The following is a 27141-nucleotide window of genomic DNA, read 5'->3' as shown; positions in this document are numbered from 1 at the left end:
CGTTATTTTTGTTAATTTTAACTGTACCGATGAATTCATTGACGAAACTAAACGTTTAGAAACCTACGTTATGAATCCACACACTCACAGGGAGACTTGTGTGAAATATTTCTTTTGATCACAGAATCTTGCCCGCGAAATGATTGAAGCCTCAGCCAATTGATAAGCATTTGCTGAAGCAGGCACACTGCCGCACACTATTGTTCCAAGACATTTAGTTAATTGCATAATCTACCAATGAATTCATTGAGGTCTACTTTTGCATTCGGGACATGTTTCTTTATTGCCGTTCGTATGAATATCGTCACATTTATTTTTAAGGACTTTTTCTTATCGCAGTTATGCTCGCGTTACTCTGAGGAATTAACCGATTGCTCTGTTACCCAGTTTAACAACGTAATCATTGAGGGTTAAATGTACGGACCAATGAGGAGCACATCTCCAGGAGTACTGTGTTGACAATTCCAAGCATAAGAGTTCGCATATTAGAGTGTTATGTTTTTGTTTAGAAAATAAAGTTGCTTAACACAAGTGTCTGAGTGGTTCCTTCTTAAGTTCATGCATAATGATCTTAATTATAAGAACTGTATCCTTCGGCGAGATCTGAATTCTGAGATCTGATGATGATTCAAGCCCATTGTATTTATTGTGCACTTCATTTATATTATTATTACATTGTAATATTAAAACAGGACCCTGCGGGGTGGGCTGGTAGGAATAATACTAATACCGGTATAGGGATATCGACCGGGTATAGAGGAGTTAAAAAGAAAATGATTTGTGCATGGGGGGTGAGCGATGACGTCCACACCCCCCTCCCCACTGACCCACGCGCCCACAGAGCAATGACGTCCACACCCCCCTCCCCACTGACCCGCGCGCCCACAGAGCAATGACGTCCACACCCCCCTCCCCACTGAACCGCGAGCCCACAGAGCAATGACGTCCACACCCCCCTCCCCACTGACCCGCGCGCCCACAGAGCGATGACGTCCACACCCCCCTCCCCACTGACTCGCGCGCCCACAGAGCGATGACGTCCACACCCCCCTCCCCACTGACTCACGAGCCCACAGAGCGATGACGTCCACACCCCCCTCCCCACTGACCCGCGCGCCCACAGAGCAATGACCTCCACACCCCCCTCCCCACTGATTCGCGCGCCCACAGAGCAAGGATTGCAACAGGTGATGTCATTGGCTGCGCCGGATGCGACGGCTATCTTGTTTAGTTCATTTAGTTCACGGATCGCAGGGGGAGCAGGCGGCCATCTTATCGGACAGACGGACGGCCTCGTGAAGCCTGTCGCAGTAGGCCTCGCGAAGCCTCCTGCACTAGGCCTCGCAAAGCCTTCTGCACTAGACCTCGCGAAGCCTTCTCTGCAGTAGGCCTCGCGAAGCCTTTTCTGCAGTAGGCCTCGCGAAGCCTGCCGCACTAGGCCTCGCGAAGCCTGCTGCACTAGTCCTCGCGAAGCCTTCTCTGCAGTAGACCTAGCGAAGCCTTCCCTGCAGTAGGCCTCACGAAGCCTTCTCTGCAGTAGGCCTCACGAAGCCTTCTCTGCAGTAGGGCTCGCGATGCCTTCTCTGCAGTAGGCCTCGCGAAGCCTGCTGCACTAGGCCTCGCGCCGTGCTTTTCGTGCACAAATAAGGCGATTAAATGTATCTCGTCTCTGTGTTAATAAATGTATCTTGTCTCTGTGTTAAAAAAAACGTGCTGCGTTTCAGTAAAGTAAATTTGAAGCGAAGTTTATTATTACACTTGTTAAGCCAGGAAAGCCCCACTGAGTCAAAAGGTTTTTGTAGGGTCCTGCCAAGTGTTTGCAGTAGGGGGCGATGTTGCTACACCAAATCAGACGATACGAAGGGAGAGATTGAGGCCTAGTTCTAGGCTTTAGGCCTAGCTGTAGGCTTTAGGGCGCTGTGAGTTAATTTTTAATTTAAATGTTTTAATGATTCATGTAAAAGCTTTAAATTTTAATGTTTCTATTTAAAAACATGAGGGAATGTAACATTGTTAAACATAACTCCCTTTCACACATGCGGGGGTACGATACGAAGGGAGAGTTTCAGGCCTAGTTCTAGGCTTTAGACCTAGCTGTAGGCTTTAGGGCGCTGTGAGTTGTTTTATTTAATTTCAAAGTTTTAATTAAAAGCTATCTCAGGGAATTGTAAGGGAATGTTACACGTGTCATGCCAAGTGTTTGCAGTAGGGGGCGATGTTGCTACCAGGATAGCGTCACTAAGTCTAAAGGTTTTTGTAGGGTCATGCCAAGTGTTTGCAGTAGGGGGCGATGTTGCTCCACCAAATCGGACGATACGAAGGGAGAGATTGAGGCCTAGTTCTAGGCTTTAGGCCTAGCTGTAGGCTTTAGGGTGCTGTGAGTTAATTTTTAATTTAAATGTTTTAATGATTTATGTAAAAGCTTTAAATTTAAATGTTTCTATTTAAAAACATGAGGGAATGTAACATTGTTAAACATAACTCCCTTTCACACACGCGGGGGTACGATACGAAGGGAGAGTTTCAGGCCTAGTTCTAGGCTTTAGGCCTAGCTGTAGGCTTTAGGGTGCTGTGAGTTTTTTTATTTAATTTCAAAGTTTTAATTAAAAGCTATCTCAGAGAATTATAAGGGAATGTTACACGTGTCATGCCAAGTGTTTGCAGTAGGGGGCGATGTTGCTACCAGGATAGCGTCACTGAGTCTAAAGGTTTTTGTAGGGTCATGCCAAGTGTTTGCAGTAGGGGGGCGATGTTGATACACGGACGGACGGACACATTAATCTATTGGTGGTCTGGTCCACTTCGTTCCTACCAGTATAATTATACAACTCACCATAATGCAGAATCAGTGGGAGCCCTGAGCTGTTTTCCTGTAACTAGATGGTCCCATCTGGGGGTGATGGGAGACGGTGACACCCGAAGTGTGTTGCCTATGTCCAGTCTACTCCATAATCTCGTTGTGGTTGCTGTCACTGCAAAAAACCCTGCTTCACAAATATAGGACGTTGGAATGGAATCAGACTTTTCAGTGCTTTTGTGGCAATCTCAGGATATTCCGCCTTGACTTTAATCCAGAATGTATCGAGATTTGAAGTTGTCTCAAACATACTTTTAAGGCCACCTTCATTTGCGATCTCAAGCAGTTGATCCTCTTCTAGCACAGACAAAGTCGATTCACCTGGCTTATTCACAAATGGGTCGCGGGTCCATTCCTGCCCAGTTCGGGGGTCTTTTGTGGTTGGGAAGTAATGATCAAACTCTTTTAAAAGCTTAGATAGGTTTTAATGCACCAGCTGGGAGAAAGGCCCTGGCTCAGTCTCTTTCAAAATCTCTGCTAGTGTTTGAAACATGTCAAAAGTTCCAATGTTCACTCGTCACCCCCATAATTCCAGTTTGGTTTGAATGCAGCCACTTTATCTGCCGAATTGAAAAGAGTTGTCGATCTCCCCTGAAATGACACATTGAGTACGTTGAGCAGGCTGAATGTCACACAAGTGAGCAAGTTTTGCGACCCATTCTGTGTCACTGAAATGTGCTGCCCCAGTGGTGACTGTTTTTCTAAAAGATATCTCTGGAGTGGCTCTCACAACTCAAAAACTCTGGCCAGTGATCTACCTTTAGAAAGCCATCTCACTTCTGTGTTTTAGAAATGATGTGTGGTGAGCGCGCTGCGCTACGAACCCGGCAACCCGAGTTTGATTCCCGCTCACGGCCACCACGATTCTTTTTACTGGTCCTGGGCTTCCCCTAGGTCGACTCAGCCTCAAACGAGTAACTGATGTGGTCTGTGTGAACATCGCCACTGGGGAGACAAAGGCGGCCGGGCGTGGTGAATCCAAGTCCCGGGCGAAGCCGGGTAGTCAATCTAGTCTTCTATATATAAAAGGAAAATTTGTGAACGTGTTGTGTTCAAAATGTATAGCGTACTTCCCGACATGCAACAAACTTGAAATTTGCCATGTGGGTACTTTGCAAAATGTACACCATGCACAAATTATAAAAAATACACTTTTGTATTTGGGGGGGGGGGGGGGAGAATGACCATGAAGTGTGTGGCGAGAATCGATATCTGCTGAGCGTTTGTGGTATCGATTAAACGGGAAGTGGCCGATTCTAAAGAAATCTACAACCTTCGATTCCTTTGCATGATCTAAAGAATCGAATCTTGACGCTCGAGCATAAGTTTATTTTCCCCCGCGCGTTGGGTTTTATTTAAATTTTTATTAATGAGATAATCATCTAATTTTTTTTTTCATTTGTATATGTTATGTTTTAAAGTTTTTGGAGTTTTTCAATAAATGTTTCCCACGGGCAACGCCGGGTGCTTTCCGCTCGTACTTCATTAATGAAACTGAACTATCAACTGGCGGTTTATTAACATAATTTATTCATAAATACCGTCGCTCGTTTATTGGGACGGGTTCAGCATCCAGGCATCATCCCTTGACATGAGCCCGTCTCATTAACATAATTTATTCACTTACACCGCCGCTCGTTGGGGGAGGGGATTGTGTGTTGAACCCCGCAAGTGACGTCATGTCACCTGCTGCCGCGTGACGTCACGAGCTGCTACACCGCGCTCGCTCTCACAGATCCGAGGTAAGAAGTTAACGTCGTGGTTATTGTTGTCGTGGTGGTTGTTGTTGTTTACCCAGGTAGAGCCTCTCCCCGTCTCTCTCTCTCGTCGGGATATCAATTGAGTAGCAGCGAGTATGAAATCGATGTCCAGGTTTGAACATTACAACGCGGGGCCTAGCCACGCGGGGCCTTGCCTCCTGCCCTCGCCTGATTGCATTTGCTTTAATCCTCTGCTTAAGTTTAATTCGTCTTCATCTGGCTCACTACTTCATGTGATCTCCTTTGCCAGTAGCAACATATAAGAAGAGGTTTTTCCCCTTTTTTGGCAACAAAACAGGTGTTAAGATATTCTTGGTTCTTTCGGTAAAGTCTCGTAGAAGGGAAATAATAAAGTAATACAATTTCTTGCTGTGGATTTCACAGCTGACGATGATTGCTCGTGTTGCAGTCGAAACGTCGTGAGAAATGTTAATAGTTTTATATTTTTATTCTTTTATTATTTCGCTTCTATTTGATGACTTTGCCGAAAGAACCAAGAAGATGAATCCCTGCAGTCAGGAAAGCTTCAAATCAAAATTTAGGTGTTAAGATGTTAAAACGCCGAACTGAAACCTCTTGCAAGGAATCGTGTCTGCATTAACCACAATATACTCGCGATTAATATGCAAACAAGAAACATGCTGATAATTGTTTTTTTACCCTTCTATCTGGCAACAAAACTGACATTATGACTGCAGGTATTGTGGTCTATGTAAACATGACTCCTTGTAAAAAAGGTGTCAGTTTTGTTGCCAGATAGAAGGGTAAACAACCAATTTTCAGATTTTTACTGGCAAATGAGGTTCCAATGGTGAAGAAACATGCTGTCATAATACATGCATTGTCTATGAAACTTTTTTGTCCACACCAGAGACAGCTTTCTTTCAAGCCTAGTCTCAAACGGTGTTAGACCAGAGGACAGCGCCAAAAGGCGTACACAGCACAAATACAACGCCACCATCAGAACATTGACGGCTCGGGGTGAGCAGCTACATCATGGGACCTCCTTTCCCAGTAGCAAAATATAAGAAGAGGTTTTACCCCTTTTATTATTTACAGATTTGTACTATTTTTTGTCTTGGGATATTTTTTGTATACGGTTTCTCCGTTTTTATTTCAATTGGTTGGACCATCTCTAGCTCCACCCACCTACCTTGATGCACCCATCTCAGGCCTATATAAGACCTTGTCTCAGCAGCTTTCTCTCTCACCTGACGACGATTGCTTGTATTGCGATGGAAACATCGTGATCTATTATTTTCTATGTACGCGACTTGACCAAAAGACCCAAAGAGTATTAATTCCTGCAGTCACGAAAGCTTTAAATCAATAAATAACTACGTATTCTTTGGTTCTTTCGGTAAATTCTAGATTTGAAGCTTTCGTGACTGCAATGATTCATATTCTTAGGTTTTTTCGGTAAAGTCACGTAGGTAAAAACATTAAAAAGTAAAATAAAATAAAAATGAGAGATTGCAGGAGCTACCACTCCGTTTATACCACCTTCTCCAACCATTATATAAACGGAGTGGTAGCTCCTGCAATCTCTCATTTACTTGATACAGCTGTCGTGGCTGTGACGGTACCACCTGAAGATGGAAGCTTGTGTTGCCTCCGAAACGTCGTGATTTTTATTTTATTTTACTTTTTTATGTTTTCACCTACGTGACTTTACCGAAAAAAAACCTAAGAATATCTTTCGGTAAAGTCACGTATAAAGATAAAATAATAAATTAAATAATAGCATACGAGGTTTCGATTGCAACACAAGCAATCATCATCAGGTATAATGAAATGGCAACAAAATCTAACCAGAAAACTATAGACAGACATATAAGCAGACAGATATCACCAAGATACATAGAGCAACACAGGTACAGAGAGGGGGGATCGTCTCTGTGGGGTGGCCTTAAATAGACAGAGGGGGGCGGAGGCAGAGAGAGGGAGGGGTTAGAGAAAAAATTTACATGTCAATGAGTACGAAGAAACACGTAGTAAAGTACGCATGCTTGAACATTAGGAGAGAGGGAGAAAGAACACACTAAATTAAATAACCTAGCAAAATATCGAAATGTTATGTAATACGACACAGAGAGTCGGTCAACACACAATTAACGCATAGCATGGTCGATTACGTATTTCAAAGATTGCTAAGTTAGAATTTAAGTGTGAAAATTCCAAGGAAAGACAAAACATAAAAAAACAAGAGGAACGGAGACACACAGACAGAGCAGAACATAAGAACGACAAAAAACGAGTGTAGACAGAAAAAAAGTACACTAAATATACAGGCAGAGAGAGAGAACAAAAAACCCAGAGAGAGAGAAAAAGGTAAACTTAGAACTTCCCCGTAGAAGTGGTTCAATCTTAATTTTGGGTTTTTTGTCTAAAATACCAATGTGATAAAGATGAAACTCTTACTCAAGAAAAACCGAAATGAATAATAAAATAAAACCGATGCCACGCATATTAAGGATTTATAGTGAAAAACTTTGTTATTACGGGTTAATATTTTTAGAAACTAACGAATAAAGTTGTGATTCTTCTTGGCCACAGATATTACTGTGTGAATTCAGAATATGAACTTATTTAAATTACCATCTCTGCTGGCTTATACAATGAAGGCTGGCCTGCCTATGATTCATGCAACCAGACTTTATTGTATTAGAAGCTTACAGATCCTTAAGATATCAATATAGAATATAATCTTGAGTCTCTTTGGCAGGCGATCGGACTGCCGATGACTGGTGCCAGCAGTGTCAAGATTGGCCTCTGTGGAGGAGGTCCATGAGCTATGCTGCAGGGTAGTTAATAGATATTTTCTCTGCAACAACGATGAGGTCGGAAGAGCGACGCCCACATGAATAGGTGGAACGCTGGGTTCATAAAACCCAGCAAGACAGTGGGGAGCACAGCTGGTTCATCTGTCAGTCATCTCTTGACACCTGGATCATTCCCATGACCTGATGACAAGGAATCCACACTTACATGGCCTTAAATTGCACCTATCATGGCATTAGCACTGGGATAAGGTTACTTGCAATTCGTCATGAATGTTGGATTTTTGTTTATATATGTTAATGATGCATGTGAAATGTATGTGTATTTAATAGTTTATCTTTGTGGGGAGCTGTGGTGCAGTTATTTCACTGCATTATGAACTCAACAATTAGTTTGATTATCACCGACAGCAAACATGATTGATAAGTGAAAGCTGAACTGCTTGTGGGCCTCTGCTATGTTGATTGATCTTAAATTAATTACATGGTGAAGGGAGGAAGCGTCAATATTGAGCCGATGAAGGCGGCCAGGCATGGTTCTGGACATACCACCACTTTTTACCATGCCAGTGTGTGACAATGTCAAGTTTGTATTTGCAGTAAATTATATTAACTATTGAACATGGTGGTTAAATCAAAACAATCGTTTATTTTAGTTCCCCTCTGGAACGTTTTGGAAGAATGGAAACAGGAAATTAACAGCACATATGCTGCTGAAGTTAGATCTGTTCATCCAAGCATTCAAGCAAATCTGAGCCTGACTTCACACCTCTAAAGTCACGATTGAACATTTAATTATGCATTTCTGCATAATACAAATAGTATTATTCCCAACAGCATTTGCTGTGTTAGCTGAATTTTGCTTGTATAAATACTACTTTTGCAGCGAGGCTGCCGAAATTGTGTGCTTGGTGTTTTGGGTTAACATTTATTTTGAAGATACTAGTGCTTCCAGGCATATTTATAATTTTTTGCCCTCTTATTGTGTGCCTTAACAGCCGGTGTGATGAATTGGGGATAATCATGAATATATGAATAAATATAGACGTGTAAGTCATGTGAGACTGTGTATATATTAATTCCTCTGTGCCTTGATACTGATGAAGATGGTGTGGACATTTTTTTCTGTCTGCAGCTGATGCTTCTTCTGATGCTTCCTCTGCAGAATTGGTCAGATGGAGCAAAGGCACTCAGCGCAGCTCGGTACACAAGGACAACAATGGGACCAGTATGCAAACAGCATGGATTCTACTGGAAATTTTACACAGGACCAGAGATCTCCAATGGGAGAGAAACCCTTCAAGTGCACTGTGTGTGGGAAGGCATTTTCAGATTCATATGCTCTTAAAACACACCAGAGAACTCACACAGGAGAGAAACTCTTCAAGTGCACTGTGTGTGGGAAGGCAATTTCAAGTTCATTTAATCTTAAAAAACACCAGAGAACACACACAGGAGAGAAACCCTTCAAGTGCACTGTGTGTGGGAAGGCATTTTCAGATTCATCTGCTATTAAAAAACACCAGAGAACTCACACAGGAGAAAAACCCTTCAAGTGCACTTTGTGTGGGAAGGCATTTTCAAGTTCATTTCATCTTAAAAGACACCAGAGAATACACACAGGAGATAAACCCTTCAAGTGCAGTGTGTGTGAGATGGCATTTTCACAGTCATCTAATCTTAAAATCCACCAGAAAACACACACAGGAGAGAAACCCTTTAAGTGCAGTGTGTGTGAGATGGCATTTTTACACTCAGCAAATCTTAAAAAGCACCAGAGAACGCACACAGGAGAGAAACCCTTTAAGTGCAGTGTGTGTGGGAAGGCATTTTCAAGTTCATATTATGTTAAAATACATCAGAGAACACACACAGGAGAGAAACCCTTCAAGTGCACTGTGTGTGGGAAGGCATTTTCAAGTTCATTTTATCTTAAAAAACACCAGAGTACGCACAAAGTAGAGAACCCCTTCAAGTGCGGTGTGTGTGAGATGGCATTTTCACATTCATCAAATCTTAAAATACATCAGAGAACACACACCGGAGAGAACCCCTTCAAGTGCACTGTGTGTGGGAAGGCATTTTCAAGTTTATATTATCTTAAAATCCACCAGAGTACGCACAAAGTAGAGAACCCCTTCAAGTGCAGTGTGTGTGAGATGGCATTTTCACATTCATCAAATCTTAAAATACACCAGAGAACACACACAGGAGAGAACCGCTTCAAGTGCAGTGTGTGTGAGAAGGCATTTTCACATTCATCAAATCTTAAAATACACCAGAGAACACACACAGGAGAGAACCGCTTCAAGTGCAGTGTGTGTGAGAAGGCATTTTCAAGTTCATTTTATCTTAAAATACACCAGAGAACACACACAGGAGAGAAACCCTTCAAGTGCAGTGTTTGTTGTAAGGCATTTTCAAGTTCATTTTATCTTAAAATGCACCAGAGAACGCACACAGGAGAGAAACCCTTTACGTGCAGTGTGTGTGGGAAGGCATTTTCCAGTTCGTCTTATCTTAAAATACACCAGAGAATACACACAGGAGAGAAACCCTTTAAGTGCACTGTGTGTGGGAAGGGAACTTAGTGCATTTTCAAGTTCGTCTAATCTTAAAATACACCAGAGAATACACGCAGAGAAACCCTTCAAGTGCACTCTGTGCGGGAAGGCGTTTGCACAGTCAACACAGCTTAATACACACCAGAGAACACACTGGCATCAGAAGACCCCCAAGGAGTGTAGTCTGAAATCGACTTGTGAAAGTCAAAGTGCTGCAATGAGCCCATCCCTCCTGAAAAAAGAACCAGAAGTAAATTCCAGCTTGGACACTATGACATGTATCAAGGTGACATTTGAAGAGGCGAAGGTGAAATTTGAAGAGGCGACGGTGAAGAGCGAAGAAGTGACAGTGAAGAGCGAAGAAGTGAAGGTAAAATGTGAAGATGAACATTCAACTCCAAAATGTGACCTTCACATCAATGGAGACAACGTGAAGCAGGAGGAGAATTCTGACTGTGAGGCAGAGCGAGGCATTTCCCAGCAGTTTGTTGAAGTGGAGGTGTGGGTGGACTTCTTAGACAATACAAAGTCAAATGGAGAACCTGTAGATGTGTAAGCTTGAGATAATGAAGCTGCAATATATTCACATTTGTCACAGGCCTTTAAGGAAAAGAACGTGAAGTTGAACACTCCATTCCTCGGTTCAACCTGCAGAGTAAGAGCGGTCAGTATTTGCGGACCTGTGGGTTGGGTAGATCTCTAACTAGGAGCGAGAGCCAATAAGCTTCCAAGCATTCACTATGCTATAATAATATTAGCATTGATATTATGCTTGCTTAATCGCCTCTGCAACTCGGAGTTTTGTATCATATCTCACTACAAACACTCGAAGAGCACGCCTTTTGGCGTCCTCTGGATTAACACCGTTTGATACTAGGCTCTAAAGAAAGCTGTCTCTGGTGTGCACCAATCAGTTTCAAAGACAATGCATATGTTGTGTCCTATGACTAACCACACGGTGATCCGAGGGGAGAGAAATTCACGTAAAGACAGAGACACGACCCATCGAGACTACTGCGAGTTACAGAAGACTACAAGTGACAGAGAGTACTGCGACGGGCAGACTCCGGGGCATGGCCTCGAGATCAACAATGGGTGTTGTATCTCGCAGAGAAGAGGGGCGAGGTGATGCTCGGTGCTGAGTTCGGCATGGACCGACAGAGTATCGCTGAGAGTTTTATTCTACATTCATCCTGATGTTTTCAGTTGCTTTCAAAGTCAAGGATTGCGATAAGTTGTATTGTACTAAGCTTTCACAGTTGTTCAAGAGGTGTGTGAATACAATTTACAAGTTTTGAGAGTGAGTTCCAGCTCCCATGAGCAGCTGCGATCGGCAGGCTCCGGGGAACCTGCCCCCGTGACTGGCACATCGTCAACGAGCTGCACCAGCAGAAGCCACGAGTCTACGAAATCAACGCAAAGAGTTGACTTACTGCAAGCAGCAAGCTCTGGGGTGGGACTCTGCAATCAACCAAGGATGAAGAGGCTTGCCGAGTAGCAATTGGTCACCGAATACGAGCTCGGCGCTGACGGAAGAAGTATCGCTCAAAGTTATTCTACATTGAGTGCCAGCTCCCACGAGCAGCTGCAGCCCGAGAGATAGAGTGACGAGCAACGACGAGCAATCACCCGGGAGAAAGGGTGGAAGCCCAATCATCGACCAAGCCAGCATCGCAGAGAACCAGCTGCACGCGCAACCAGGCATCGCCAGAGAGCACGGAGCCGGAGAGAGAGCGCAGCAGCGCCACCGAGCACGGGTGTCAGCTGCCAGCGGACGAGCGGCGAGCGCTGTCGAGCACCTTCAAAGACAGGCATCGTGCCGACTCAGCTCATCCAGCAGGGGAAAGAGCCTGACCAGCCGCCCGTGAGGAAGAGGAGAGCGCCGTGGGTTCGACCCACACCCACTGACCAGCACCAGCTGTGAACCAAGACAAGAGTGAGGAACAGCGACCAGCAGACGAGCTGCGGCCGCTATCTGACGACGGAATCATCGCGCACCACCGACGGCGAGCGTCGTGCCGACTCTTCATCCAGCAGTGGGCAGCAGCTCCAGCTGCCGCCGAGCGAGAGAGAGCGAGGAAGCTGTGTGTATGACCCTCCCCCACACTCACATACTCGCCACGTATCACCCAGCGTCTGCTTGACGCGAAAAATTCATCAAGGAGACAAAACACATACCGCACATACCGGAACTAATAATAATAAGAATAATCATAAGAGTGCGTCAACTCTTAGCTGATAATGAAGAACATTGCTGCCCATCGAGTCACGTGGATACGGTCGATGAGTAGTATTTTAGTCTTTCGTTTTGTTAATTTTAACTGTACCGATGAATTCATTGACGAAACTAAACGTTTAGAAACCTACGTTACGAATCCACACACTCACAGGGAGACTATTGTGTTGAAATATTTTGATCACAGAATCTTGCCCGCGAATTTATTGAAGCCTTAGCCAATTGATAAGCAATTGCTGAAGCAGGCACACTGCCGCACACCATTTTTCCAAGACGTTTAGTTAATTACATAATCTACCAATGAATTCATTGAGGTCTACTTTTTCATTCGGGACATGTTTCATTATTGCCGTTCGTATGAATATCATCACATTTACTTTTTAAGGACTTATTCCTATGCTCGCGTTACTCTGAGGAATTAACCGATTGCTCTGTTACCCAGTTTAACAACGTAACCATTGAGGGTTAAATGTACGGATCAATGAGCACATTTCCAGGAGTACTGTGACAATTCCAAGCATAAGAGTTTGCATATTAGAGTGTTATATTTTTGTTTAGAAATTAAAGTTGCTTAACACAGAAGTGTCTGAGTGGTTCCTTCCTAAGTTCATGCATAATGATCTTAATTATAAGAGCTGTATCCTTCGGCGAGATCTGAATTCTGAGACCTGATAGAATTACACTAAAACATAATCAGTAAAAGTTAAAGCGAGAATCTATGTATTATCACAATTAGTAAGAAGACAATTTATTCACGGACGGGGGGGGGGGGGGGGGGGGGGGATGGTTTCATGATGATTCAAGCGCATTATATTTATTGTGCACTTTATTTATATTTTTACATTGTAATATGAAATAATGATACAACTCACCATAATGCAGAATCAGTGGGAGCCCTGAGCTTGTTTTCCTGTAACTAGATGGTCCCATCTGGGGGTGATGGGAGACCGTGACACCCGAAGTGTGTTGCTTATGTCCAGTCTACTCCATAATCTCGTTTTTGTTGCTGTCACTGCAGAAAACCCTGCTTCACAAAGACAGGACGTTGAAAATGGAAGCAGGCTTTTCAGTGCTTTTGTGGCAATCTCAGGATATTCCTCCTTGACTTTAATCCAGAACGTATCGAGATTCGAAGTTGTCTCAAAACATACTTTTAAGGCCACTTTCATTTGCGATCTCAAGCAGTTGATCCTCTTCTAGCACAAAGTCGATTCACCTGGCTTATTCACAAATGGGTCGCGGGTCCATTCCTTCCCAGTTTGGGGTCTTTTGTGGTTGGGAAGTAATGTTCAAACTCTTTTAAAAGCTGAGATAGGATTTAATGCACCAACCGGGAGAAATGCCCTGGCTCAGTCTCTTTCAAAATCCCTGCTAGTGTTTGAAACATGTGAAAAGTTCCAATGTTCACTCGTCGCCCCCATAATTCCAGTTTGGTTTTGAATCTGAGGTCGCAAACGGGGTTTGATTCCTTACCCATACCCGGCCGCACCAGGGTCGCAAACTGGTAGGGTACGGGTATCGGGTAGGGTACGGGTACCCGATTGCGACCTCTGGGATGAAGCCATGTTGCAGGCGCGGGTGGGTTGATTCTAGGACAGACATGGGCAAAGTACGGCCCGCGGGGCGTATACGGCCCGTTGGGCTTTTTAATCCGGCCCGCCGAACTTGTCCAAATATTATTATATTAAATGTTACCTTCCTCCTGTAATTCCCCCATTCCCCCATTAGATGGTGCACTTTATGTAATTCAACAAAACTTAACTCCCGAGTTCTCTCCGAATTTCACGAGTCCGTTCTAGACCCCACAGTTTTTTAAAGCGTTTTAAGCACAGAAAACAATTCAAGTTTGAAAAATCATTAATTATACAAACTTTTCAATAATTTCCTTCACTTCGATTAAAATTTTCTTTAAAAACTTCTTCTCACCAACATTACCACTCGTTACCACTTTCTCCGAAGGCAAGTTTTTTAAATAATACATGGTACAGACAGCAGACATTTTGTGTCCGGAGATCAAAAGCAAATTTGAAAAAGTCAGTTTATCACACAGGACTGTGACTCGCCGTGTGGAACTAATTGATAAAAATATAGCCAGTCAATTAAACAAAAAGTCTGATTCCTTTGAGTTATATTCACTAGCACTGGATGAAAGTACGTACGTAGAATACACTGCTCGGCTCCTCATTTTTATCCGAGGCATTGACGATAGTTTTGCAGTAACAGAGGAGTTTTTGACCATGGAGTCCCTGAAAGGAACAACGCGGGGAGAGGATTTGTATAACCAGGTATCTGCTGTCATCGAAAGAATGATGCTACGTCGGAGTAAACTTGTCAATGTCACGACGGATGGATCGCCAAATTTAACTGAAAAAAATGTGGGGCTGCTGAAAAGAATCCAGGATAAAGTGAAAGAGGAAAACCCTGTCCAGGATCTTATTTTCCTTCACTGCATCATCCATCAGGAATCTCTGTGTAAGTCTGTATTGCAGCTTAATCATGTCGTGAATCCAGTCGTAAAACTTGTAAACTTTATACGAGCAAGGGGACTTCAGCACCGTCAGTTTATTGCGTTCCTGGAGGAAACTGATGCGGATCATCAAGACTTACTCTCGTGTCCGCTGGTTAAGTTTGGGGAAAGTGTTACAACGAGTGTGGGAGCTGAAAGAGGACATCATCGCATTTTTGGAGTTGATGGGGAAATCTGACGAATTCCCTGAGCTAAGCGACAAGAACTGGCTTAGTGACTTTGCGTTTGCTGTGGACATATTTTCACACATGAATGAGCTGAATGTGAAATTGCAGGGGAGAGATCAGTTTGTTCACGACATGTACAAACATCTGAAAGCCTTCAAATCCAAGCTCACTTTGTTCTCCGGACAAATTGTGAACAAATCTTTCGCTCATTTCCCCACACTTTCCATGCAGGAAGAGGCACCGCGAAACGCAAAAAAATACATCAAATCGCTTGAGGACTTGCACGGAGAATTCTGCCGTAGGTTCTCTGATTTCGAAAACATTGAACAGTCACTTCAGCTGGTGTCCTGTCCCCTGTCACAAGACCCTGAAACAGCACCACAGGAGCTGCAGTTGGAACTGATAGATCTTCAGTCTGACTCCGTCCTAAAGGAGAAGTTCAACTCTGTTAAACTGAATGACTTTTATGCTTCACTTAACAGAGCCACGTTTCCAAACCTCCGGAGGACTGCACAGAAGATACTGACTTTGTTTGGTTCGACTTATGTGTGTGAGCAGACATTCAGCGTCATGAACGCCAACAAAGCCCGTCACAGATCAAAGTTAACGGATCAGCACCTCAGATCTATCCTGAGAATTGCCACAACCAAAATAACTCCAGACTTGAATGCACTGGGAAAAATGGGAGATCAGCAACACTGTTCCCACTGAGACTGATGATCTGTTGCTGCAGCGAGGTTGAAACCAAATCTCCATCACACAACCTGCGTGGCTGCTCTAACCTGTTAATGTAGATAATAAAGAAGTTCAAGTGAGGTCATTGGTTTGGGCGCAGGCCTCAGATGTTTTCATGATGTTTCATCAGTCACTTTACGACATGTTTTATTTATTGTTCGTGCAATTTGTTAAATTTCCTTGCAAATAAATGCTTTGCTACCTGTGAAAGGCCAAATCCTTTCATGTAATGATTTTTACATGTCATTTATACTAGTTCACACAAACACTCCATCCATCTCGATTTAAAGCTTTCGTGACTGCAGGGATTCATCTTGGTTCTTTCGGTAAAGTCACGTAGAAGGGAAGTAATAAAATAATGAAAATAAAACATAATAAAATAATTCTCACGACGTTTCGGCTACAACGCAAGCAGCCGTCTTCAGGTGTTATAGCAATACAGTATATTATTTAATGTTGGGTTTATCTATCTATATATATAAAATCGCGAATCTGTCTGTGTGTCTGTGTGTCGCCGGACCATACGCAGTTTCATTGGACGGCGGTTGCCCCTGGAAACGGGTAGCCGCGGGGTGGACGCCATTTTTAATTCCCGTTAAAAATAGGCGCACGCATTAACACGCGACTCTGAGGTAAATTCATCAAAGTTTCACGTCCTCTTCTCTCCCCCCCCCCACCACAATGTGTGCAATTACTATTATAGGGTCGGTAGATTATAAAATTATAGCGATTAGACAGTATTATTGTAGCGCGGGGGGGGGGGGGGGGGAAACGGCACCCGTACCCAGCCTCAGCCGGGTGGGCAATTTAGGCGAGGCCGGAGGCTCTGCACGGTACTAGGCCTCTACACCCCACCACCCTACAGCGGATCGGCGCGCCTCACTAAAACCCTACAACAGATCGGCACGCCTCACACAAACCCTACAACGGATCGGCGCGCCTCACTAAAACCCTACAGCGGATCGGCGCGCCTCACTAAAACCCTACAACGGATCGGCGCGCCTCACTAAAACCCTACAACGGATCAGCGCGCCTCACACAAATCCTACAACGGATCGGTACGCCTCACACAAATCCTCCAACGGATCGGCGCGCCTTACACAAACCCTACAACGGAAGCGTAACGCATTGTAGTGTCGTGGTTAGCGCGCCGCGCTACGAACCCGGCGACCCGAGTTCCATTCCCGCTCACGGCCACCACCGGTGACGATTATTTGAACCGGTCCTGGGCCTCCCCTAGGTCGACTCAGCCTCAAAACGAGTAACTGGTGTGGCGTATGAACATCGCCACTGGGGAGACAAAGGCGGCCGGGCGTGGTGGATCCAAGTCCCGGGCGAAGCCGGGTAGTACAGCTAGTGGCAGTATATAGTACGATGTATGCTCGTGTGATGTAAGAGAATAAAGTTTAGATGGAAGCATATATAATTTTTACGACGTAGAATTGTAATGTATTACTTGCTGTGAGTAACTCAGCTTATTGTAGAGTATAGTAAGTACACTGATGGTGCTATGCAGTTTATACTTTAGTTTTTTATGTAGTTTATACTTTAGTTTTCTACGTGGTTGTTTAGTAACTGCAGCTATATACTATTAACATTCCTTTCCTTTGTTAATGCTACTCCGTACACCCTCCCTTGGTGCTGCTGATCCTGCATAATGCATGGGCATAATATGACTTTGAAACCCCCCCTCCCACCTCCTACGCATTTCCCATGAATATGCTAAATTCCTCTTCATATGCACATTCTTTTTGTTAAGGCGCTCTTCTTGCACCTCCAACCCAGCGTATATATAAGCTCCTAGCTTGGTAGTGTCTCATTCTTCACCTGAAGACGGCTGCTTGCGTTGTAGCCGAAACGTGAGAATTATTTTATTATGTTTTATTTTTATTATTTTATTACTTCCCTTCTACGTGACTTTACCGAAAGAACCAAGAAGATTAACTCCATCCATCTGTTCCTGGCCTGGCCCCTCTGTCAAATTTTAGAACCCATTGTGGCCCGCGAGTGAAAAAGTTTGCCCACCCCTGTTCTAGGAACTTGAATTGTGAGAAGAGACAAGACGTTGGGAAATGAGTGACAAACAGTTACTCACCAGTGACTCACGGCCTACCCGTACCCGGCCGCACCAGGGTCGCAAACGGGTACCCGGGTAGGGTACAGGTATCGGGTACCCGGTTGCGACCTCTGCTTTGAATGCAGCCACTTTATCTGCCGAATGGAACCGAGTTGTCGATCTCCCCTGAAATGACAGATTGAGTACGTTTAGTAGGCTGAATATGTCACATAAGCGAGCAAGTTTTGCGACCCATTCGGTGTCACTGAAATGTGCTGCCAGTGGTGACTGTTTTTCTAAAATATATCTCTGGAGTGGCTCTCACAACTCAAAAACTCTGGCCAGTGATCTACTTTTAGAAAGCCATCTCACTTCTGTGTTTTAGAGATGATGTGTGGTGAGCGCGCTGCGCTACGAACCCGGCGATCCGAGTTCGATTGCCGCTCACGGCCACCACGATTATTTTTACTGGTCCTGGGCTTCCCCTAGGTCGACTCAGCCTCAAACGAGTAACTGATGTGGTCTGTGTGAACATCGCCACTGGGGAGACAAAGGCGGCCGGGCGTGGTGAATCCAAGTCCCGGGTGAAGCCGGGTCGTCAAGCTAGTCTTCTATATATAAAAGGAAAATTTGTGAATGTGTTGTCTGTTCAAAATGTTTAGCGTACTTCCCGACATGCAACAAACTTGAAATTTGGCATGTGGGTACTTTGCAAAATGTACACCATGCACAAATTATAAAAATACCCTTTTGTATTTTAGGGGGGGGGGGGATGGCCATGAAGTGTGTGGCGAGATTCGATATCTGCTGAGCGTTTGTGGTATCGATTAAACGGGAATAGGCCGATTCTAAAGAAATCTACAACCTTCGATTCCTTTGCGCGATCTATAGAATCGAATCTTGATGCGCGAGCGTAAGTTTATTTTCCACCGCTCATTTGGTTTTGTTTAAATTTATTTAAATTTTATTAAAAATTTTATTAATTTTATGAATAAGATAAAAATCTTATTTTTTTTTCATTTGTATATGTTATTTTTTAAAGTTTTTTGAGAAGTTTTTCAATAAATGTTTCCCCCGGGCAACGCCGGGTGCTTCCCGCTAGTACCTAATAAATGAAACTGAAACTACTCTTTGGTTCTTTTGGTAAAGTCACGTATAAAGATAAAATAATAAATTAAAAAAGTAGTATGCTTTTATTTAATTTATTATTTTATCTTTATACGTGACTTTACCGAAAGAACCAAAGAGTAATTCCTGCAGTCACGACAGCTTAAAATTAAGATTGAAACTGAAGCTATCAATTGGCGGTTAATTAACATAATGAATTCATAAATGCAATCGCTAGTTCATTGCAACGGGTTCAGCATCCACTCAACACTGGGCATGAGCCCGTCTCATTAACATAATTTATTCAGTTACACCGCCGCTCCTTGGGGGAGGGGATTGTGTTCTACCCCGCAAGTGACGTCATGTCACCTCCTGCTGCCGCGTGACGTCACGAGCTGCTACACCGCGCTCGCTCTCACAGATCCGAGGTGAGAAGTTAACATCGTGGTTGTTGTTGTCGTTGTGGTTGTTGTTGTTTGCCCAGGTAGAGCCTCTCTCCGTCTCTCTCGTAGGGATCTCAATTGAGTAGCAGCGAGTATGGAATCGATGTCCAGGTTTGAACATTACAACGCGAGGCCTAGCCACGCGGGGCCTTGCCTCCTGCCCTCGCCTGATTGCATTTGCTTTAATCCTCTGCTTAAGTTTAATTCGTCTTCATCTGGCTCACTACTTCATGGGACCTCCTTTGCCAGTAGCAACATATAAGAAGAGGTTTTTTCCCCCCCTTTTTTGGCAACAAAGCAGGTGTTAAGATATTCTTGGTTCTTTCAGTAAAGTCACGTAGAAGGAAAATAATAAAGTAATACAATTTTCTTGCTGTGTTTTTCACGCCTGACGATGATTGCTCGTGTTGCCGTCGAAACGTCGTGAGAATTTATTTTTTATTTTATTGTTTTTCTTCTCCGTGACTAGGTGTGAAAAACAGCAATAATTTTTTAGAAAATTTTTGATAATTTTCTTACCGTGTTTTTCACACCTGACGATGATTGCTAGTGTAGCAGTCGAAACGTCGTGAGAAATTATTTAATTTTATTTGTCTTCTACGTGGCTAGGTGTGAAAAACAGCAAGAATTTTTTGGAAATTTTTGGAAAATGTTCTTGCTGTGTTAATTCACACCTGATTGCTCGTGTTGCAGTCGAAACGTCGTGAGAATTTATTATTTGTTTTTCTTCTAGGTGAATTTAGGTGTGAAAAACAGCAAGAAAATTTTAGAAAATTGTCTTGCTGTTTTTCACACCTGATTGCTAGTGTTCCAGTCGAAACGTGAGAATTTTTTAATTCTTTTTTGTTTTGTTTTTCTTTTACGTGACTAGGTGTGAAAAACAAGAAATTTTTTGAAAATTTTGGAAAATTTTCTTGCTGTGTTTTTCACACCTGACGATGATTGCTCGTGTTGCAATCGAAACGTGAGAAATTTTAGTTTTATATATTTTTTATTTTATTATTTCGCTTCTACCTGATGACTTTACCAAAAGAACCAAGAATATGAATCCCTGCTGTCAGGAAAGCTTCAAATCTAAATTTAGGTGTTAAGATGTTAAAACGCCGAACTGAAACCTCTTGCAAGGAATCGTGTCTGCATTAACCACAATATACTCGCGATCAATATGCAAACAAAAGACATGCTGTGATAATCTGTGCATTGTCTGTGAAATTGATTGGTCCACACCAGAGACGGCTTTCTTTCGAGCCTAGTCTCAAACGGTGTTAGACCAGAGGACAGCGCCAAAAGGCGTACACAGCACAAAGACAACGCCACCATCAGAACAATGACGGCTCGGGGAGTGAGCACCTACATCATGGGACCTCCTTTCCCAGTAGCAAAATATAAGAAGATTTGTACTATTTTTTGTCTTGGGATATGTTTTTGTATACGGTTTCTCCGTGTTTATTTCAATTGGTTGGACCATCTCTAGCTCTACCCACCTACCTTGATGCACCCATCTCAGGCCTATATAAGACCTTGTCTCAGCAGATTTCTCTCTCACCTGAAGACGATTCCTTGTGTTGCGATCGAAACGTCGTGATCTATTATTTTCTATGTACGCGACTTGATCGAAGGACCCAAAGAGTATAATTCCTGCAGTCACGAAAGCTTTAAATTAATAAATAACTACGTAGTTTGAGAAGCTCCCAATGCACCATCGGAATCTTCTTTGCCAGTAGCTAAATATGATAATTGTTTTTTACCCTTTTATCTGGCCACCATTGTATCTGGCAACTAAACTGACACAAATGTTTACCCTTTTATCTGGCAACAAAACTGACACCATTTAATGCCTGCATGTATGCGCAGGCATTAATAGATATTTTATCTGCAACAACGATGATGTCGGAAGAGCGACGCCCCCATGAATAGTGTTAACTCTGGGTTCCTAAAACCCAGCAGACAGTGGGGAGCACAGCTGGTTCATCTGTCAGTCATCTCTTGACAACTGGATCATTCCCATGACCTGATGACAAGGAATCCACACTTACATGGCCTTAAATTGCACCTATCATGGCATTAGCACTGGGATAAGGTTACTTGCAATTCGTCATGAATGGTGGATTTTAGTTTTATATGTTAATGATGCATGTGAAATGTATGTGTATTTAGGAGTTTATCTTTGTGAGGAGCTGTGGTGCAGTTATTCACTGCATTATGAACTCAATAATTAGTTTGATTATCACCGACAGCAAACATGATTGATAAGTGAATGCTGAACTGCTTGTGGGCCTCTGCTGTGGTGATTGATCTTGAATTAATTACATGGTGAAGTGAGGAAGCGTCAATACTGAGCAGATGAAGGCGGCCAGGCATGGTTCTGGACACACCACCACTTTTTACCATGCCAGTGTGTGACAGTGTCAAGTTTGTATTTGCAGTAAATTATATTAACTATTGAACATGGAGGTCAAATCAAAACAATCGTTTATTTTAGTTTCCCTCTGGAATTTTTTGGAAAAATGGAAACAGGAAATTAACAGCACATATGCTGCTGAAGTTAGATCTGTTCATCCAAGCAAATCTGAGCCTGGCTTCACACCTCTAAAGTTTCGATTGAAAATGTATGTATGCATTTATGCATAATACAAATAGTAGTATTCCCAACAGCCTTTGCTATGTTAGCTGAAATTTGCTTTTAAAATACTACTTTTTCAGCCAGGCAGCCGAAATTGTGTTCTTGGTGTTTTGGGTTAACATTTATTTTGAAGATACTAGGGCTTCCAGGCATATTTATAACCATTTGCCCTCTCATTGTTTGCCTTAACAGCCCATGTGATGAATTGGGGATAATCTTGAATATATGAATAAAGATAGACGTGTAAGTCATGTGTGACTGTGTATATATTCATTCCTCTGTGCCTCGATTTTGATTAAGATGGTGTGGACATTTTTTTTCTGTCTGCAGCTAATGCTTCTTCTGATGCTTCCTCTGCAGAATTGGTCTGATGGAGCAAAGGCACTCAGCGCGGCTCGGTAGACAAAGACAACAATGGGACCAGTATGCAAACAGCATGGATTCTACTGGAAATTTTACACAGGACCAGAAATCTCCAACGGGAGAGAAACCCTTCAAGTGCACTGTGTGTGGGAAGGCATTTTCAAGTTCATTTTATCTTAAAATACACCAGAGAACACACACAGGAGAGAAACCCTTCAAGTGCACTGTGTGTGAGAAGCCATTTTCAAGTTCATTTTATCTTAAAATACACCAGAGAACACACACAGGAGAGAAACCCTTCAAGTGCACTCTGTGCGAGATGGCATTTTCACAGTCATCTAATCTTACAATCCATCAGAGAACGCACCAAGGCGAGAACCCCTTCAAGTGCAGTGTGTGTGTGAAGGCATTTTCAAGTTCATATTATCTTAAAATACACCTGAGAACACACACAGGAGAGAAACCCTTCAAGTGCAGTGTGTGTGGGAAGGCATTTTCAAGTTCATTTTATCTTAAAAAACACCAGAGAACACACACAGGAGAGAAACCCTTCAAGTGCAGTGTGTGTGAGATGGGATTTTCACAGTCATCTAATCTTACAATCCACCAGAGAATGCACAAAGGAGAGAACCCCTTCAAGTGCAATGTGTGTGAGATGGCATTTTCACATTCATCAAATCTTAAAATGCACCAGAGAACGCACACAGGAGAGAAACCCTTTACGTGCAGTGTGTGTGGGAAGGCATTTTCAAGTTTGTCTTATCTTAAAATACACCATAGAATACACACAGGAGAGAAACCCTGCAAGTGCAGTGTGTGTGAGAAGGCATTTTCAAGTCCATCTAATCTTCAAATGCACATGAGAAAGCACAAAGGAGAGAACCCCTTCAAGTGCAGTGTGTGTGAGATGACATTTTCATATTCATCAAATCTTAAAATGCACCAGAGAACGCACACAGGAGAGAAACCCTTTAAGTGCAGTGTGTGTGGGAAGGCATTTTCAACTTCGTCTTATCTTAAAATCCACCAGAGAATACACACAGGAGAGAAACCCTTCAAGTGCACTCTGTGCGGGAAGGCGTTTGCACAGTCAACACAGCTTAATACACACCAGAGAACACACAGGCATCAGAAGATCCCCAAGGAGTGTAGTCTGAAATCGACTTGTGAAAGTCAAAGTGCTGCAATGAGCCCATCCCTCCTGAAAAAAGAACCAGAAGTAAATTCCAGCTTGGACACTATGAAATGTATCAAGGTGAAATTTGAAGAGGCGACAGTGACCAGCGAAGAAGTGACAGTGAAGAGCGAAGAAGTGAAGGTAAAATGTGAAGATGAACATTCAACTCCAAAATCGGACCTTCACGTCAATGGAGGCAACGTGAAACAGGAGGAGAATTCTGACTGTGAGGCAGAGCAAGGCAACTCCAAGCAGTTTGTGGAAGTGGAGGTGTGGGTGGACTTCTTAGACAATACAAATTCAAATGGAGAACCTGTAGATGTGTAAGCTTGAGACAATGAAGCTCCAATAGATTCACATTTGTCACAGGCCTTTAATGAAAAGAACGTGAAGTTGAACACTCCATTCCTAGGTTCAACCTGCAGCGGTCAGTATTTGCGGACCTGTGGGTTGGGTAGATCTCTAACTAGGAGCGAGAGCCAATAAGCTCCCAAGCATTCACTATGTTATAATAATATTAGCATTTATATGGTGCTTGCTTAATCGCCTCAGCAACTCGGAGTTTTGTATCATCTCATCACAAATACTCGAAGAGCACGCCTTTTGGCGTCCTCTGGATTAACACCGTTTGATACTAGGCTCTAAAGAAAGCTATCTCTGGTGTGGACCAATCAGTTTCAAAGACAATGCATATGTTGTGTCCTATGACTAACCACACGGTGATCCGAGGGGAGAGAAATTCACGTAAAGACAGAGACACGACCCATACATCGAGACTACTGCGAGTTACAGAAGACTACAAGTGACAAAGAGTACTGCGACGGGCAGACTCCGGGGCATGGCCTCGAGATCAACAATGGGTGTTGTATCTCGCAGAGAAGAGGGGCGAGGTGATGCTCGGTGCTGAGTTCGGCATGGACCGACAGAGTATCGCTGAGAGTTTTATTCTACATTCATCCTGATGTTTTCAGTTGCTTTCAAAGTCAAGGATTGCGATAAGTTGTATTGTACTAAGCTTTCACAGTTGTTCAAGAGGTGTGTGAATACAATTTACAAGTTTTGAGAGTGAGTTCCAGCTCCCATGAGCAGCTGCGATCGGCAGGCTCCGGGGAACCTGCCCCCGTGACTGGCACATCGTCAACGAGCTGCACCAGCAGAAGCCACGAGTCTACGAAATCAACGCAAAGAGTTGACTTACTGCAAGCGGCAAGCTCTGGGGTGGGACTCTGCAATCAACCAAGGATGAAGAGGCTTGCCGAGTAGCAATTGGTCACCGAATACGAGCTCGGCGCTGACGGAAGAAGTATCGCTCAAAGTTATTCTACATTGAGTGCCAGCTCCCACGAGCAGCTGCAGACCGAGAGATAGAGTGACGAGCAACGACGAGCAATCACCCGGAGAAAGGGTGGAAGCCCAATCATCGACCAAGCCAGCATCGCAGAGAACCAGCTGCACGCGCAACCAGGCATCGCCAGAGAGCACGGAGCCGGAGAGAGATCGCAGCAGCGCCACCGAGCACTGGTGTCAGCTGCCAGCGGACGAGCGACGAGGGCTGTCAAGCACCTTCAAAGACAAGCATCGTGTCGACTCAGCTCATCCAGCAGGGGAAAAATCCTGACGAGCCGCCCGTGAGGAAGAGGAGAGCGCCGTGGGTTCGACCCACACGCACCGACCAGCACCAGCTGTGAACCAAGACAAGAGTGAGGAACGGCAACCAGCAGACGAGCTGCGGGCGCTATCTGACGACGGAATTATCGCGCACCGCCGACGGCGAGCATCGTGCCGACTCTTCATCCAGCAGTGGGTAGCAGCTCCAGCTGCCGCCGAGCGAGAGAGAGCGAGGAAGCTGTGTGTATGACCCTCCCCCACACTCACATACTCACCATGTATCACCCAGCGTCTGCTTGACGCGAAGAATTGATCAAGGAGACAAAACCACCAAACACACACCGCACATACCGGGACTAATAATAAGAAGAAGAATGATAAGAGTGCGTCAACTATTAGCTGATAATGAAGAACATTGCTGCCCATTGAGTCACATGGATACGGTCGTTGAGAAGTATTAGTCGTTCTTTTTATTAATTTTAACTGTACCGATTAATTCATTGACGAAACTAAACGTTTAGAAACCTACGTTACGAATCCACACACTCACAGGGAGACTTGTGTGTAAATCTTTCTTTTGATCACAGAATCTTGCCCGCGAATTTATTGAAGCCTTAGCCAATTGATAAGCATTTTCTGAAGCAGACACACTGCCGCACACCATTTTTCAAAGACGTTTAGTTAATTACATAATCTACCAATGAATTCATTGAGGTCTACTTTTGCATTCGGGACATGTTTCTTTATTGCCGTTCGTATGAATATTGTCACATTATTTTTAAGGACTTTTTCCTATGCTCGCGTTACTCTGAGGAATTAACCGATTGCTCTGTTACCCAGTTTAACAACGTAATCATTGAGGGTTAAATGTACGGATCAATGAGGAGCACATCTCCAGGAGTACTGTGTTGACAATTCCAAGCATAATAGTTCGCATATTAGAGTGTTATGTTTTTGTTTAGAATTTAAAGTTGCTTAACACAGAAGTGTGTGAGTCGTTCCTTCTTAAGTTCATGCATAATGACCTTAATTATAAGAACTGTATCCTTTGGCGAGATCTGGATTCTGAGACCTGGTAGAATTACACTAAAATATAATCAGTAAAAGTTACAGCGAGAATCTTTGTATTATCACAATTATTAAGAAGGGGGGGGGGGGGGGATGGTTTCATGATGATTCAAGCGCATTCTATTTATTGTGCACTTTATTTATATTATTATTACATTGTAATATATACAATGTAATAATAATACAATTGCTCTACCCTACCTTTTACCCTTTAGCAGGTAAGGTAAAAGGTAAAAAGAAACGAGCCTACCTTTACCCTACCTTTTACCCTTATCCCATACAAATTACCCGATTACAGGGAAGTTACTGGGGTACAACACATGAAAAAGGGTTAATAACGATAAATGCTAGGTAGAGCGCTTTATTTATATAGAATACTCTCGAATCGGGCGTTGAGGCTGTCGACGACACCGTCCTCCATAACCTCCTTGTCCCAGTCGTCTTGTTCGATGGCGATCTCATCAACAACCTGATAAAGTTCGTCATTGCCATGGTCCTCGGACGAACAACAGGCAATAAGATCCTGCGCCGATCCGGCCCAGTTAGACGGAATCTTCAGGCAGCCGACGCCGACGTCCCGACCTCGCTGCCTGGGGCGAGCATGTTGTGCTTCTTGAGGTGGACTTTCCACCCCGACGCGTTCGTGTGGGTGGAAAACCACTTGCGTGTGCTCCCACGGGATCGCATGCCACTGCCTTTTTCGATTGCTGTTCGCAGCAATCCCAAAAATGTCGTTGCTGGCATCCTCGACCTCGTCCTCTAGTACCTCTACCTCAAGGACGTGGACCGTCTCCATCTGGTCCGACATCAATTATCGCAAATAAAAATAGAGGCCACAGACTGCGCCACGGAACTTTTAGCGGTAAACAAGGTACAGTAGTTGCCGGGTAATTATTCACGCTACCTTTACCCTACCGGGTAATTTCTTTTGAGCTACCTTTAACCTTGGCATGTCGAAACCTTTACCCTTTTACCCGGTAAAAAAGGTAATTTACCTTACCTTGCCGAGGCCTAGTGGGAGCCCTGAGCTTGTTTTCCTGTAACTAGATTGTCCCATCTGGGGGTGATAG

The 27141-nt window shown here is 43.7% G+C and overlaps 2 protein-coding genes across 2 annotated transcripts in view; both read left to right on the top strand.

Annotated features, from left to right (window-relative positions):
• Nucleotides 1-4556: 4556 nt before the first annotated feature.
• Nucleotides 4557-26092, top strand: LOC133361369 (zinc finger protein 208-like). The gene is made up of 5 exons (XM_061580293.1): nucleotides 4557-4599; nucleotides 8563-9987; nucleotides 11547-11777; nucleotides 19164-19217; nucleotides 22216-26092. The coding sequence occupies exons 2-5, from the start codon at nucleotides 8573-8575 to the stop codon at nucleotides 23720-23722; spliced, it is 3207 nt and encodes a 1068-aa protein (XP_061436277.1). The 5' UTR covers nucleotides 4557-4599; nucleotides 8563-8572; the 3' UTR covers nucleotides 23723-26092.
• The window catches only part of LOC133361399 (oocyte zinc finger protein XlCOF6-like), a 140145-nt gene continuing 132178 nt past the window's right edge, over nucleotides 19175-27141 (top strand). The window contains exon 1 of the mRNA XM_061580331.1: nucleotides 19175-19217. The gene's annotated coding sequence lies outside the window, so the exon portion shown is untranslated. The remainder of the gene's footprint in view (nucleotides 19218-27141) is intronic.

This window comes from Lethenteron reissneri, chromosome 72 (genome assembly GCF_015708825.2).
Source record: "Lethenteron reissneri isolate LAM-NWPU_2019-01 chromosome 72, ASM1570882v1, whole genome shotgun sequence".
NCBI classification, from domain to species: Eukaryota; Metazoa; Chordata; class Hyperoartia; order Petromyzontiformes; family Petromyzontidae; genus Lethenteron; species Lethenteron reissneri.
The sequence above is the reverse complement of the archived record's forward strand: the minus strand, read 5'-3'. Positions and strand labels throughout refer to the sequence as shown.